The sequence below is a fragment of the Simochromis diagramma genome, unplaced genomic scaffold (genome assembly GCF_900408965.1).
Source record: "Simochromis diagramma unplaced genomic scaffold, fSimDia1.1 OVJJ01000603.1, whole genome shotgun sequence".
In the NCBI taxonomy this organism is placed as follows: Eukaryota; Metazoa; Chordata; class Actinopteri; order Cichliformes; family Cichlidae; genus Simochromis; species Simochromis diagramma.
Window position 1 is genome coordinate 2162469 of NW_024387414.1, and position 15408 is coordinate 2177876.

The following is a 15408-nucleotide window of genomic DNA, read 5'->3' on the forward strand; positions in this document are numbered from 1 at the left end:
TTAAACAGGTGAGTCATAAAAACATCCTTCCCCCCACCGCCGGAGCCTCGTGACCTCAGAAGTACTTCTGACTTGGTAGAGCTGTTTAAGTTAGAATCAAATGACCTTTGACCTTGCAGAACTCTGTAGCCTCATGGTGCATGCAGCACATGCAGATACAGATCTTATTTTAATAAACACAGTGACTGAAGGCTCACCTCTGTCCTGCTCCTGTGGACAGAGGATGTCCCTTTCACATTAAAAGCATTAATATTTTTGCTTGTTTCACGTCTTTTTTTTTTTACATTTTTGCCTCTTAGAAGAAAGATTTTATCTTTTTTAAAACCGCCTGAATGTTTTCTGTGTTGTTGTCGGGACTCGGCCTCTCGGCCTGTGCTGCTGCTTCCATGAAGCCCTTGTTGGTGCTGCACACATGAAATCCCAGGAAAGTTGATCGCTGCTTAATTTCAGTTAATTTTTCATCTTTAACACATTAATGTTTCTTTCAGTAAGTGACAAAGTTTGTCCTCCTGATTCTGATGAAGAGCTTTCAGTTACTGGTCAGGAGGTTTCCTCTGAAATAACCCAACACCACCTCCTCCTCCTCGCCTTCTCCTCCTCTGCCCTGCTGGACCAATCGCGGCCCAGCATCCCTGCTGGCCAATCAGAGGGCTGGTGGGTGATGTCATGTATTGGGCTGCTGTGTGGTGGTGCTGATGCTGCTGAGCTGCAGATCTTCAGTGTGAACAGAGAAGAGCTGGAGCGAGCATCGCTGCAGGGTGAGTGACAGATCCACTCGTTCACCCCACACTGATTATTTCTATTATTATTTTTTTTACATTTTCTGCAGCTCAGAGCAGAAAGATGAGGCGATAAAAGCAGATTTCTCGGCTGTGACTCGGTTTCTTTGTTCCTGCATTTGTTCCTCTGCAGTTTCTCTTCATCTCTTCCTTCTTTCTCGCTCTCATGCATCCTCTCCTGCGTATTTTCTCTCCATTTTCTTCTTCAGTTTTTGTTTCGTTCGGTTTGCTGTTTGAGTTCAGCTCCTTCATCTCTGCAGAAGGCGATGCGCTTTCTGGCAACAATGACATCATCGCTGAGAGCATGCACACACACACACACACTCACAGATGCACGCAGTGACACACACACACACACACACAAAGTTAGGACATTGTGTTTGCGTTTGCATTTAAATTTTGCAACAAATTCATGTTTTTAATCAATTTCTGCAGAAAAAAGCAAATGTAAACATGAATATGCCTCCTCATTTACAAAGTAGAGCTTTGCTGCTTTTCTCCGTTTACTCTCTGAATCTTTTTGCCTTCTTATGTTTAGAATTAGAAATGCATTTTGTGGAGATAAATGTTGGTATTTTCTTCATTTTCTGGGCTGCAGACGTGAAATGATCAAATGCAAATAGCTTAAAAGATGAACTTGTAGTGAAAGATGAATCTTAAGCAGGCTTGGATAACAGCTGGAGTTGACTTTGAAATTCAAATGATTTTCATGCAGTTTGTAATTTGCTGCAGTGACTGTGTAACATCGTGTTTACCAGGCTTTCAGAACAGATCAGAGTTTATCTGCAGGAAAAAGTTCAGATAACATCGTGTTTGCTGTGGTTTCATAACAGATGCAGACAAAACTACAAATACAACCATAGTCTGCTTTTAAATCTTTACATTTCTTAGAACTGGGGAGGTCAGTGTGAATCCGAGACAGATCTGTAGAATCTCTCTGTAAAGCCTTACACGGAAGAAAGTGATGATGTTCCTGCACATGTGATCTGAATGATCTCTGATGAGGGAACAGCAGAAAAAGCTGCTGAGTTTTTGTTTCTGGGGCACACTGAGGGTTTCTCTCTGCAACGGCGGCTTCGCTTCGGAGGCCGAAGCCCGAGCGGCTCCTCGTGTCTCTGCTGCTGATTCATTCGTCACACTGAGTGGATTATTTTAAGCTCCCGAAGCAAATCAGTGGCAGGTGTTGAATCTTCTCGTGTGAATGAGTCACACGAGCCGAGAAAAGCTGCATCGTGAGAAAAATCTGACCTTTAAATCGAATCGATGGCAGAGATATTCTTAGTGTGTGAACCAGAGAAAGCAAAATGACACTGAATCACGGCGGACGAGCGAGCTGCGGATGAAACAGCAAGAGCAAAGATGCGGCTCGTGCAGGGTTTGATGTTTGTGTTGCTGCCTGAGACGCATTGTTGTTCATCGGCTTCCACTGATTAGATGTGTCTCTCTGCAGGAACAGACTCTACCTCACCACAGTGTCTTTGACTGAGAACAGCAGCAGCAGCAGCAGGATGACTCTAGCAGGTAAACGACTTTTCTTTTTGGTTTTATCTCTCAGTTCTGTCTGCAGCTTTTCTTTATATCTTTTCCCTCTGAATGTTCCAGCTTACAGGGAGAAGATGCGAGACCTCCCCCTGGTGTCTCTCTTCTGCTCCTGCATCCTTCCCGAGCCCAGAGAGCCGGCGGCCGACAAGAAGGAAGGTCAGTAGCACAAAGTCACCTTTGTCCCGCAAGACAGGAAGTAATGGTGTCCTGCTAAAAACAGTCAAAATGTCTGCAGTGAAAAAGGACTACAGATTCAGGCTCAACCTGTCTATGAGCTACAGCAGGAAAGACGATGCTGAGGCTGCTTTTAGTTGGTCATACCAGTAAATGAAACCAGAGAATGATATGAAATGTAAATAACACAAAATATTTACCCAAAAAGCTGCAGGCTGAACCTTTCGAGGCTGAGCTTTCTCTGAATGGAAACACGTTTATATTCAGTGTTGAATAAATCATCAAATTTTGCGATGTACAGTTTATCAACCAGCCCAGTAATGAGTCATAAAAATCTGAATCTCATGCACTGGGAGCTCTGGTCAGAGCACCTGTGAAAACCAATGTTTTAAAAGTTGCAGAGCTCAATCGGTCCATGTTCGAGGAAGATGTACAAAACAGTAGTTTAGCGTAAATCCCAACAACGATGTCAGCCAAATGAAACCATAATAACCACGGCTTCTTTTCATCTCACCGCCTCATCCCCTCTCTGCAACTGCAGGCGTGGTGGACTTGAACCTCTGCAACATCCGGGACATGGAGGTGATCGAACTGAGCAAGCGAGCGAGTGGCCAGGCCTTCGAGGTCATTCTGAAGCCACCCACCTTCGACGGCGCCCCCGAGCTCAGGGCCACGACACCGCCTCGCCAGAAACCATCGCTGGCGGAGATCCAGAAGAAACTGGATGCTGCTCAGGAAAGGAGGAAGGTGTGTATGTGTGTCAAAGTAGTAGGTGACCTAAAAGTGTTTAAGGTCATAAATTTGACGTTTTATTTAAAAACATTTAAATATTTTTAATGTGTGTAACATTAATTAATTGATGTTTAACAGTTTTGCTCGTATTGCCTCTTGGACAAATTAAAATGTTGACCTGATTTGGTCTCACTGCGATAAACAAGTTAGTACAGTTCACGCTAAGGAGAACAAACATATATGAAATGCACAATTTATGGAAATTCTTCAAAGAGTTTAAGAGAAATGTCAATAAAAACAGAGATGTGAGGCTCATAGAGTCAGTAGTCAGACAGATTCATCCTCAAGTCACCATGAATGTCTGTGCAGTTTTAAATTGCAGTCCATCCAGATGTTACTACAAAAATTAGGGGCCCTAAAATCGAACTCTGAGGAACGCCACAAGTTCTTTCAAATTGTTCTCCGTGTCTGTTCAGACAAATGCATTTCAAGATTTTTGAGAACCCGGCATCAGTGTAAAGGGATGAAACTCAGTAACAATCCTCCCTCTGACTCGCTCTAGTGTCAGGAGGCGGAGCTGCTGAAGCACCTGGCCGAGAGGAGGGAGCACGAGCGGGAAGTCGCTCAGAAAGCTTTGGCCAAAGAGTGTCAGGAGCATCGCGCCACCGCCAACATGGAGCAGCGGCAGATGCACCTGAACGCCTCACAGGAGAGGCTCCACGAGGAGGTGAGGACCACGGTTTTACACTGCGAGATGTTACCTTCATTTACTGAAAATAAAATCGGAACTCTGGAAATAAATCACTAAAAGGAGCCTGTGTGGTTTCTGTTTGTGTTTTTCAGGACAAGCACAGCGTGGAGGTGAGCACGGGCTGAAAAAAGAGCGAATCTGGGTAGAAACTGTGAGACAAAAGTTTTTATTTTAATCTCTGTTGCTTCTTCTGGGAGAAAAACCAACTACAGAAACACTATAGACGCAAATAACACAGTTTGCAGTAGCAAACATGCAGTCAAACCAAGGCTACGTCCACACGTACACGGGTATTTTTGAAAACGGAGATTTTCCGTTTTCATTTTAAAAAATAATCCAGTCCACACGTAAACGCAAAAATGAAGGAAAAGAACTGCTAAGAACATGCCAAAGCAACAGGTGGCGATATATTCATAACCGTGTAGAAATGTTGGCCAATTAGAAGTCTAGAAGCCTCGGTGGGAAATAGTAAACAAAGCTGGGGCATAGAAGCAGAACTGAGTCGTATGTGTGGAGGGCAGTGTTGCCAACTTAGCGACTTTGTCGCTATATTTAGCGAGTTTTCAGACCCCTTAGCGACTTTTTTTCTAAAAAAAGTCGCTAAAAAAAGACGTGAAACCGTATCGCTTTTACTCTCAACAAGCAGCGGGTGCTGTAACGCAGTCAGTTCTTTTACTCTTATGCTGTTTTGTGGATCACAAGGTTTAAAACTACTTATAAACACACACACAAAGTAACTCCACCAGAGCGCCTATTTCGGGTCACTTTTGCCGGTCCAAGCCCGGGTAAAGGAGCAGGGCTGGAATTGTGACATTAAAAAAACAATAATTGCTAAAAGAAATTTAATTTGTAGTTCTAAATAAACTCTAAATGCATTTAGGACGTTTTTTACTCACTTTATGTCTCTTCCACGATGTTATTTCTCTCTCCAACAACATAGGTTACAATTAGATTAGCATGACCAATTATGCAAATTAGGCGATGACGTCATTTAGCGACTTCTAGCGACTTTTAGGACAGCCAATAGCGATTTTCCTTACTGAGGAGTTGGCAACACTGGTGGAGGGACAGTAACTGTGTGTATATGTAAGCATTTAAACACTGCAGAGAGTACAAGTAACAGTAACAGTATTGTAGAAATTCATTTCACCGAAACAATAACGTGGCGCACAGTGTGACGTCAAAAAAGGCGCACATCTTTGACGTTTTCTCCGTTTTCCTCGTTCACACGTAAATGCAAAAACGGAGTTTTCGAAAATATCCACCCTGGCCGAAGTTTTTAAAAATCTCCGTTTTCAGTGACCAAAAACGCCGTTTACCTGTGGAGGAAAGGTGCAAACGCATAGAAAAATCTGCGTTTTCAAAAATACCCGGGTACGTGTGGACGTAGCCCAAATCACTGACAGTTCACGTTTATAAGCTACCAAAACTGCAGCATGGTGATAAAAATTCTCTTAAAAGATGGAAAAACATGACCAAGATTGGTCTGAGTAAAAACTCTAACAAGGCAAAGGTGAAGTCAAAACATCAAAGTCAAGACTCAAAGATAGAAGTCTGAAAACAACTCGTCAAACTTGAGACTCGTCGAAACACCCGGCACTGTGATACAGACAGACAGTTCACGAGGAAGGAACGTTCTGTAACGAGGAGGAGTAACCTATTAGTTACTGAAATGAGTTAACAGGTAGAGGTTATTTAGTTAGAAATGTCAAAATTCTTCTAATAGCACAGGGTTGGGAAGGAGCTGGGTTTGGGATACTCAGAGAGAAACTGAGGCAACATGAATATCCGATGGTCGTTGTTGGGATATTGTGGTTGAGGTGAAACCTTTCAAAACACAAGCGGTGGCCCTAAAACCATGAATTATTTTACAACAATAACTTTTTAAGACTGAAACAATGATCTCTTAGCCTTATTTCTGATTGCAGTGGGTAACAGTGTGATGCTGTGATCCAATTTTAACATAACGGCCGCCTGAATAAGAGAGACAAGCTTAAAGGAACTTTTGGGGGGTTCTGATAGCATAGAGTTAGCGATGAGTGGGTCCCTGTTATAGCAGTCCATTTAATAGCTACTATTGTAGAGTCTTTACCTTGCCTTGAAGCGACTGCTGTTGTGATTTGATGCTACAAAAATAAAATTGAATAGAAATTGAATAGTTGTTGGATCTCTGAAGAACGGCAGAACAACTTTCAGACAGGTTTCTCATTGTGATTGTCAGAGCTGCCGTTTTTGACCAACCACAGTGAGACTGTGACATTTCATCTCTTAACATCCACCGGGTCATCGATCACTCGTTCAGCGTTTGATTTGGGTTCTGTTTGAGTCACGTGCTAAAAAGCAATGATGTAACCTTTCAAAAAAAGCCTTGTTCAGTTATTTTGGCATGAAAGCTTTTCAATGTGGCATTTCCAGACTGTTCTAAACACTGAATGAGTGTTTGGACAGTAACCAAAGTCAAAGCCTACCCTTAGATTCACATGTAACAGGTTACCTGGAGGATGTGAAGAGGAGAGAGCAAAACTGACAAAATAATTGCAATTTGCAGATATAAAGCAGTTTTACTTTTACTGGATCAAAAGGTTCTAGACCAGCGGTCTCGAACTCCAGGCCTCGAGGGCCGGTGTCCTGCAAGTTTTAGACATCACCCTGGGTCAACACACCTGAATCAAATGATTAGTTCGTTACCAGGCCTCTGGAGAACTTCGAGACATGTTGAGGAGGTCATTTAGCCATTTGAATCAGCTGTGTTAGATCAAGGACACATCGAAAACCTGCAGGACACCGGCCCTCGAGGCCTGGAGTTCGAGACCCCTGGTCTAGACCAAACCAGAAAAAGGTGCCAGAGGTACAGAAATGTGTTTAGTGAGTGCCTGTAGCTCATATCCCTGCAGGTTTTAAGCTTTTTAATATCTTCACCTCCTCCTCTTTTAAATGTGAGTGTTTGTGGTAACAACAACCTCCTGTTCTCCGCTCCCAGGTGTCTTGATGGCCTGATCACAACACAAGCTGAACCTTATTTGGAAGCCATTTTGGAGGGCTGATGAGCTGATATTTGATGTGCCGGGATGCTGGTGCTACTCCGGCGCAGAGACTGACAGGAAGTAGCTCTGAAAAGAGTAAGAGAAGAAGACAATGAGGAGGGCAGAGGGCAAGACCGACTGCACAACAACTCCTCTGTACAACCAGGACTCTCTTTAACAAGACGAACTCTTTATAACGAGACGGACGCTGCAGATTCAGTCGTCATTAGATGGTTTGAAGGGGTTTTACTGTGCTTTGTTTCCATGCCAACGGTGCCAATGTGCTCATGTGTGTGTGAATGTGTGTGCCTATCAACCAAACATGAATTGGGCCCAATATGAACCAGATCCATCCCCTACGACTAAAAGGAAACCTTCCTCTCGGACTGTGAACGTCAAAATTAACTGAAATGAAGGATACGTGGAATCACAGCTGATCTCAATCAAACAGCGCCATCTGCAGGATCGTTTAAATCATTGCATGTGGCTCTTTAGCGACATCTAGTGGCATCTGTAGGTATAAAATAAGCAGCAAGCAGAACCATTTTGACCTTTAGGATCAGAGTCAAGATCACTGAAAGTGAGTCCAAGACGAGTTAGTGTTTCTGAGGTCAATTTAAGACAAACATCAGCAAAAATAGAGCTGAACTTAGTCGTAGAGGTGAGATTACCAACAATGAAATCACCGCTACACAGGAAGTCAAACCACACCCTAAAATCCCCAAACCAAAACAGCGCTGCCCTCCAGGGCAGCTCGTTTCACCCGCTCTTTTCCTACTTTTAAAGGCAGAAGTTCTAGGCGCTGTGCAGGGGTGGAGACATCACATCTTTGCTGTTTCACAGATGATGTGGTTTGGATCGCTCAGACTCGGTGTCTCTGGATATTTGTCATTAGTGAGGGAAGCGTGGCGCAGGAGAGATTGACTCCCAGGTTCTGTTGTGATGATGAGAGAGAGCTGAGCGTCGAGGCGAAGCCGTCAGTCAGTCTACGCTCCTGCACTCACCGATGGCCCCGAGCGGAGTGTGGTGACCGAAAGAGATGAGGGGGTGAGGACCTCAGAGTAGACTCACCCCAAAAAGAGTCAGCTGAGGTGGTTGAGCATCTGACCAGGATGCCTAATGGGCGTTTCCTAGATGACCTGTTTCCTCCTGGGCGTGTCCTACAGGGAGGAGACCGTCTGCGTGTTTGGAAACACCTCAGTGTCCCCCCAGAAGAGCCGGAGCTAGCCGGGAAGAGTGAGCGCAACCAAAAGATTAAGACAAATCCAACCGAAGTGCAGGTTTTTCTGTTTCAAACTCTGCCTTTAGGTTTGTTTCCCACCAGTTACGCATCTCTTTGTCTTTCCTGTGTGAAATGGACGCGACACAACGCTTCTGAGACATCGGTGATGTTTGCTGCACCCTGCTGCATCGAATGAGTGACCGGACCGACGTGTGTACAGTGTTTACAGCTGCTTATCACTGCAACATCATTGTAAAGGATTATGATATGATGATGATAATGTACAGAAATCACATTATATTTTAAATTCAACAATAAAACAGTCACACTTTACTACTTTGTTCAGGTTTTTTATTGAGTCAGATTCTGGATTATAAATACATTAAGAGTCAATAAATATCTACTGAAGAGCACAAAATACTTAAATAAAACAAAATTAAATTACTTTAAACCATAAATAACAGAAAGAATATGAAATAAATCTCTGCTTTTAAATCTCAGCTACAGTGTGCGTTTGGTTGTGTAGTTTCTCCCATTTTCTATTTCTGGAGTAAATGTGAGCTGTTTAATATTAATATTAATAATAATAATAATAATAATCGCTGGAAATATACATAAAACAAAAAGATGGCAGGTTTAACGCTAAGCAGCATTTCACTAAGTCACTGAGATGAAACAGCAGACTGAAGTCAGTCTGTTGGTCATCAGCTCGTCATTCATTTAAATAAACGTACTCTGACAGATATAATTATTTAAATTAGATATTATTAGATTTTTGTCGCTTTTGTCGGATTTTCGTATTTACATGCAGGTAATTCTGTATTTTACATGTATGGACCCCTAATTTCGTTTTCTCTCGACATTCCCGGTCTTCCGTACATGAGCCCGTTTTGCTGGTCCTCATTGCTGGATTCGGACCACAGGCTTGACACAGGTGCAGCCCACCGAGATGAGGCGGGACTCCAGGCGGTAGTGGTAGTCTGCCGACCCTTCTGGCCTGATGCGCCGCAGCAGCAGCACCTGGTGCATGATGGGTCTGGACTCCAGGTTCCGGTCTTCCTGGCCCTGTGAGTTCAGGCAGCCCTGCAGCAGGCAGTGAGCCTCCGACAGGAAGGGAGGGAACAGAGTGTCGTCGGTGGTGACGCTGAGGATGGAGAAAGCAAGGGGACAAAAGATGATTAAAAGAGCTCTGTAAGCCCCGTGATTAAAGGGCCATGCCACAGTTTGTCACTCACTTGTACGTCCATGGCGAGATGGAGGCGTTGTTCAGCAGCCTGGTGTGTCTGTGGGTTTCCAGAGTTTTGGCGTCCAGCTGCAGGGAGACTGTTTCAAGCGTTGCACCATGCTTGTGTGTCCTTCCTGTCTTCGGCATGGCTGCAGCCTCTGTGATCATCATCATCATCATTATTGCCACGACACAGGCGGCCTGAGGAAGAGAAGCCACAAAACGTTTATGGTCCCCATTTTCAGATAACGTCACTGTGATAAACTTTTTCTCAGTTTTCAATGAGATACTGCAAGATACAATTTCAAAATCCAGGGTTATCTATAGATGACACTTTATATTGTAAACCTGCAATATCAGCGATAAAACCGGAGTGACCGGAGACTGTGGTGAGGAAGAACGTCATTTTAGCAGGAAGAGGCATTTGGCAGTAACGGAGAATTATTTTTTTTCATAAAATCAACACACGTTTGTAAAACTTGTTCTTATGATGACGTAACAGAGGATGTTTTTTTGTCGTTTTTTAAGTGAATAAAATGTAAAATAAAAGAAGAATAAGGGACCAGTTGTTGTTTTTGTGGCACTGTTGCATTACATGAGTGCCGAATGCAAGTTTCTTGTGTTAATTTATCAGTAACCCCCTGAGATTGTGAAAAATAATCATGACAAACCATTTCAACATTTGCAAGTTGTATAACTACGTAACCATTTAATTTGGAGCTTCGATAAAGCTTTTAGTGGCGTCTCTAACAGCTAACACAGGCGAGCGTTTTCTTACCGTCACTTTGTTTGTCGCTGAAAACATGCTGTCGGGCTTCTCTGTTCGTTCTTCGGTCGGATGTTCTGGTTGTTTCGTTTTTGGGGTTTTTTCAGGTCGAGAAGATATTGGGTGTTTTTTTTTAACCCTGGGGCTCTGCTGGAGGTTCAGACTCTGCTGGAGGTTCAGGCTCTGCTGGAGGTTCAGGCTCTGCTGGAGGTTCAGGCTCTGCTGGCTCTTGTCAGAAAGCGGAGGGTCAGGCTATGGTGTCGTCTTCCTTCTTGTTTCGTGGTGTTCTGTGTGACTGCAACTGGGAGCTGCTCAGATTTTTATGGTGAATGACACCTCCTCTCATGATGTCACCTTCTTTTCTCTCTCCCTCTTCTTTGATCTTCATCTCTAAACCACACAGAATACATGACGAGGCTTGAACGTCGACCCACTTTCGCGTTCGATCTCGAGGTTAAAGTTTTTGGCACACAAAGAAAATTTGATGCAGATTTTTTTAGGTCAGCTCATCCTCTGGCGTCTCAGGTCTTCACCTTAGCACACGATATGATAATTCTTCATACAATTAAAGTGCATCTGTTTAAACGCTTCAAGACAGCTGAAATTTCGGTGCTCTGTGCTAAAGGCCTGAATCGCCCACACAGTTCTCTACGCCACAATTGTTTAATGTAGTAAATAATCCTTTATTATTTACAGTGAAAGAGCCCAAAGCAACACATGTTACTGTCTAAATACTGTACATGTACATTCAGTGGCATTATTCCTCCTGATATGTCGTCAGCATCTGATTCCTTCAGGAAATATTTTACATTTATCTCTAAACTGAGTTTCAGATCGTCCATCTGCAGTCGGCTTATCAGCCATCATCTGCGGTCGCCAGTCTTTACTATCAAAGAGCCCAGAAAGATCTTCATTTCGTGTTTTATATAATGTGGTAACAAGCAAAATCCAGCCCTTCAACAGTCCTTATCATGATTGTAGATGATGTTATCACACGTGACTCCTTTGAAGTGGCTTTTTTCGATTATTTGGTTCTTTACATTTGTATATTTGTTACAATACGGCGTCTGTGTTGTGTTTGTGACATCGTGGAGCTAAATTTACAGAGAATGTTCTTGTTTTCATTATCAACAAAGAAGCTCGGTTAACACTTTGCAGGCCAGTCTGAGTCCTACTCGTGTTTATGCAAAGGAATCAAATTAAAATAATCAGTGAAAAGATCAAAGTCTCGAGCTGCAGCTTGAGGCTTCACAGCTGTCTGCTTTATACAGAAATACCAACTTGTTTTAGTTTTTGCTCTTCATTTTTGTTTCATTGTCAGTTTTAAAATTTCATGTTGTGTCAGAAATCTGAGTTCATAAAGAACCTGAAGATGATTCCTTTCTGTGTTCTTTGAGGCCCAACGTCAGGATCTGCAGATCTTCTAAGATGCTAGTTTCCTTCAAACTCCAAAGCTTGTTTCTGCCGCAGCACCCAGTGTGGTCTTCTGCTGCTTCAGCATTGACATGTCGTGCTTTCAGAGACCCTCCTATGCATATCTCAGTTTTAAGGAGTGATTATCAGAGTTGCTGTTGCCTTCCCTTTGGCTCAAAGCAGGGTGGCTATTCTCCTCCAGCATCAACAAGCATGTTCACTCAGAGAACTGCTGCTCGCTGGATATTTGCCCTTTTCTGGACCACTCTCTGCAAATTGTAGAGAAGCTTGTGCAGGAAAATTCCAGCAGTCTCTGAAATACTCAGATCATAAACAAAAGAGAAGTGGACGGAGAGCAAAACCCTGTGGAACACCACTTTTAATGTCTCGGAAGGATGATTTTTAAATATTAACAAAACCGAAACTTTGAAGGATTTCATGTCAGTTTACAAACTCAACATGTCTTTGTTTCTTTAAATCAAACGTATCAAATCAAGCGAGAAGAGGTTAATTGTTAAATCTGAGTGTTAATCCAGTCTGACACACTTTGTTACATCACAGCCTCCATAATGTTCCAGTATGACTGATGCAACAGTCCAGTGTGACATCACCTCATCCTGAGACCCCGTGAATCGTCTTCCCGCCTCACCTCCGCCGGAGTTTTGAGATGTGTGTTTTGTTGCGTTGCCAGAGCTGCAGCATCAGCCATGATCACAGGATGCGAGCGCGCTTCAATCTCTGACCTGATTTGCAGTCGTGTTGTGACTCAGGCTGGTCTAAAGTGCAGCATCATCACTGTTTTCTTCTGTTTTCTTGCAGCCTACAGTATGTGACCTGGTTTGATTGAAAGCTTGATGTTTATCAGTAATTTTCTGCTTTCTGCATCACTTCACAGCCTCGGGATGCTCATTATCATCTTAACTTTGTTCTACATCTGTCAATGAAATGTTCACATGCCATTTAAGGTAAGAAAAGGGTCACCGCATTCGAAACTCGTATTTAAAAATCAACCTCATACCTCTTTCGTTTTTATTTTACCCGCAAAATGTAATTACTGTAAAAGAACATGGCTGGAGTAAATAGAAATAACACAACATGAATAAAATTAAAAATGAAGCTATAAACTACATGCTACTACCATGCAACGCTATCTGGATTTAATATTATCTGTTTGCACCATTTAGACAGGCCTTATTCCTCTGGGGGAGGTGCTCTTTGTAACAATTACAGCTGATGCTGGGAAATCAGGAGCACACCATTATAAATATATAATGTACGTACATGCATCAATTTATCTGAAGGTGCATGTCTGTCATGCACTGCCTTTAAAAGTGCATGGAACAAACATTATGTGTTCAGGCTGTAACACATCGCACTTGACTTTGGCAGTTTCTGCTCTTGCACATTTCTTTAAGTCTCACAGCAGCTGTTTCACCAGTATGAACATTATGTCTCGAAAGCTGTGTGGGAAATTTCATGAAAAAGATCTCAGCATAGATAGCATAGCTTCCCTGCACGATGCAGACTAACGTTTGCGATCTGTCACTTGTGGATTTGGCCTGAATCAGAGAAACTTGTGCTCTGGCTTCATGTTTCAGCTGTTGCATGGATTCAAACTTATAACAGAAATAAACTCTCATGCTAATGAAGTGCACCGGCTTCTCTTCGCACTCATCAAAGGCGTAGGCGACTCAGCCTCCATCTGCTCTGAAATCGTCTGCCTTCAATATCAACTTTCCGTCACCAAACAACACGTAGGAGGCCAAAATTCATTAGGACCCTCAAGTGACGTCCGTGGGTCGGATTTAAATCACATTTAAATCAGATTTAAATCTGATTTGTCGCGTCACATCTTTTCTGCCACTGCGGTGTCCGTGTCGAGTGCCTCGTATGGAAACGTGTGATAAAAAACAATTTGCACATCAACTAGCATCCGTCCCCTCTTTCTTTCAGCTTTTATGTGTATGCGTTGAGCAGCATAGTATAGCGCCCCACTATGTTGGAGCTGGTTTATGCTCACCACTACCATTGTTTTCCTTAAATGGAGTTCAGGTTTCAATGTGTTAGATTTCACAAAAACGTGTAAATATTTCCACAGGCAACAATTTTTTTTCTGTCTTCATGAACACAGAAGATATTCAACTGATTGAGCTGATCTGTGTGAGTAAGCCTAGAGGTTTCTTCCTGTTAAAAGTTCTTCATCCCCACCTTCACCAAGTGCTGCTAACAGTGCTGGGGAGTAACAGAATACATGTACCGCCGTTACGTATTTAAAATACAAAATATGAGTAACTGTATTCTGTTACAGTTACCTTTTATAAAGGGAGAATGGACCGCCATACCCGTGATGTGTCTGTGAGTGAGGAGGGAGAAAAAGGAAAAGTACGAGCTGTCACCGAGCAGAAACGGGAGCTGGAAGCATGTAAATATAATAATAACCACTGCAGCCAAGAAGAGAGCCTGACGAGCCCAGCTGTAAGTAAGCTGTTAAGACTCGACTGTACACCGTGTTCGTGTTTTCCTCTGAAACAACAAGCTCTGTTGCAGCAGTCTTTCAACGCCTCTCTCTGTCTCTCACTAGCAAAGTGACCCAGACAACAAAGTAAAGCTAGTTTTCGGCTACGAGCCCGACACGAACCCGACGTATTAGCCAGAGGTCCCTTTACTACGGTTCGGAGCCGCGGACCTGTTTTATATACGCGCAGAATAGTTTTCTATACGAGATCACTGCAAAAAGTGCAGCCTTACCTAATGTCCACCTACTGTTACTCATTTATATTAAGATTTAAACATCTAGCTGGTGTTGGTGTGGAGAGTAACCTTCAGTAAAAGTAATAAATCACACAGCAATAGTACATTCATGTAGCTGTAAAAAGCTTAATAATATATTAAGTAATCCAAAGTATTCAGAATACATTACTGTCATTGAGTAATGTAATGGAATACGTTACAAAATACATTTTGGGGCATGTAATCTGTAATCTGTAGTGACTACAGATTACAGTGTAGTGGAATACACTGGCTGCTAATATGGGACCACTGGATTCTAAAATGTTTGATCTCATTGGGCTTCAGAACTCCTTGAATTTTAATCTCAAACAAGATTTTGGCTGTTCATGAATAAATGAGCGTGACTGAGTGATAGTGAAATGCTGCACCGATAGAACTCAAAGCAAAAAGCAAATCAGGTGCTCCCTCCATCAGCTGCATGCCTAATGAGCCAGCCCAGTTTATTGTGGTCTTGGTCAGTTTACTCAGTGTTTTTGAGTTTTTTACTCTTTCATGTTTCATGTATTGAAATATTCAGTATTTCTATTGTTTCGTGTATTTTTCTCCTCTTCGTGTATTTAGTCTGGGTCTGGGTCTTGGTCCTGCGTGGTTCTGGCATTTAATTCCTCTTTCAGTGTTGTGTTAAGTCTCCTGTATGAAGTTCATGCCTGTGAGTCTTAATCATCTTGTGTCCTGCTTTGAAAGTTAGCGATCCTCACGTTTTGCTTTTAGCTTTGCTTTCGTTGTCTCATCTTCTGTGATTTAGTTCAGCTACGCCTTTTTCTCTCCAGTTGTCTCCACTTCCCCAAACTGCTTTCCTGTGCCTTTATTCAATTCATTTCAATCTACTACAGCTCGTGGCTCAGGGGGTTGGGAAGCGCATCTGTAACCTGAAGGACGCCAGTTTGAACCCCGGGCTCTCTGTCTGTCCTGGTCGTTGTGTCCTTGGGCAAGACACTTCACCTACCGCCTACTAGTGCTGGCCAGAGGGGCCGATGGTGCGATATGGCAG

General features: G+C 42.9%; 2 protein-coding genes across 3 annotated transcripts; one reads left to right on the forward strand and one right to left on the reverse strand.

The window, feature by feature from the left end:
• The first annotated feature begins 309 nt into the window (after positions 1-309).
• On the forward strand, positions 310-8556 carry LOC120721333 (stathmin-4-like). 2 transcript variants are annotated; one of them, XM_040011588.1, is made up of 7 exons: positions 316-758; positions 2230-2300; positions 2382-2477; positions 3037-3242; positions 3790-3954; positions 4071-4088; positions 6959-8556. In XM_040011588.1, exons 2-7 carry the CDS (start codon positions 2288-2290, stop codon positions 6965-6967), a joined length of 507 nt encoding a protein of 168 aa, XP_039867522.1. In that variant the 5' UTR covers positions 316-758; positions 2230-2287; the 3' UTR covers positions 6968-8556. The 2 variants fall into 2 exon arrangements, with proteins under 2 accessions (XP_039867521.1, XP_039867522.1); XM_040011587.1 differs by lacking the exon at positions 6959-8556 and having other exon boundaries at positions 310-758; positions 4071-4276.
• Positions 8557-8678: 122 nt separating this feature from the next.
• LOC120721334 (interleukin-17F-like) lies at positions 8679-10778 on the reverse strand. Its single transcript, XM_040011589.1, has 3 exons — positions 10227-10778; positions 9459-9649; positions 8679-9367 (listed from the first exon to the last, which is right to left on the reverse strand). The coding sequence occupies exons 1-3, from the start codon at positions 10251-10253 to the stop codon at positions 9124-9126; spliced, it is 462 nt and encodes a 153-aa protein (XP_039867523.1). The 5' UTR covers positions 10254-10778; the 3' UTR covers positions 8679-9123.
• Between the last annotated feature and the right edge of the window lie 4630 nt (positions 10779-15408).

Coding starts and splice junctions, on each gene's coding strand:
- LOC120721333 (XM_040011587.1), top strand. Junction 2,478..3,036: donor GGCGGCCGACAAGAAGGAAG/GTCAGTAGCACA, acceptor CTGCAACTGCAG/GCGTGGTGGACTTGAACCTC. Junction 3,243..3,789: donor CTGCTCAGGAAAGGAGGAAG/GTGTGTATGTGT, acceptor GACTCGCTCTAG/TGTCAGGAGGCGGAGCTGCT.
- LOC120721334 (XM_040011589.1), bottom strand. CDS start 10,253: ATGTTTTCAGCGACAAACAAAGTGACG. Junction 9,650..10,226: donor CAGCGACAAACAAAGTGACG/GTAAGAAAACGC, acceptor TCTCTTCCTCAG/GCCGCCTGTGTCGTGGCAAT. Junction 9,368..9,458: donor ATCTCGCCATGGACGTACAA/GTGAGTGACAAA, acceptor CTCCATCCTCAG/CGTCACCACCGACGACACTC.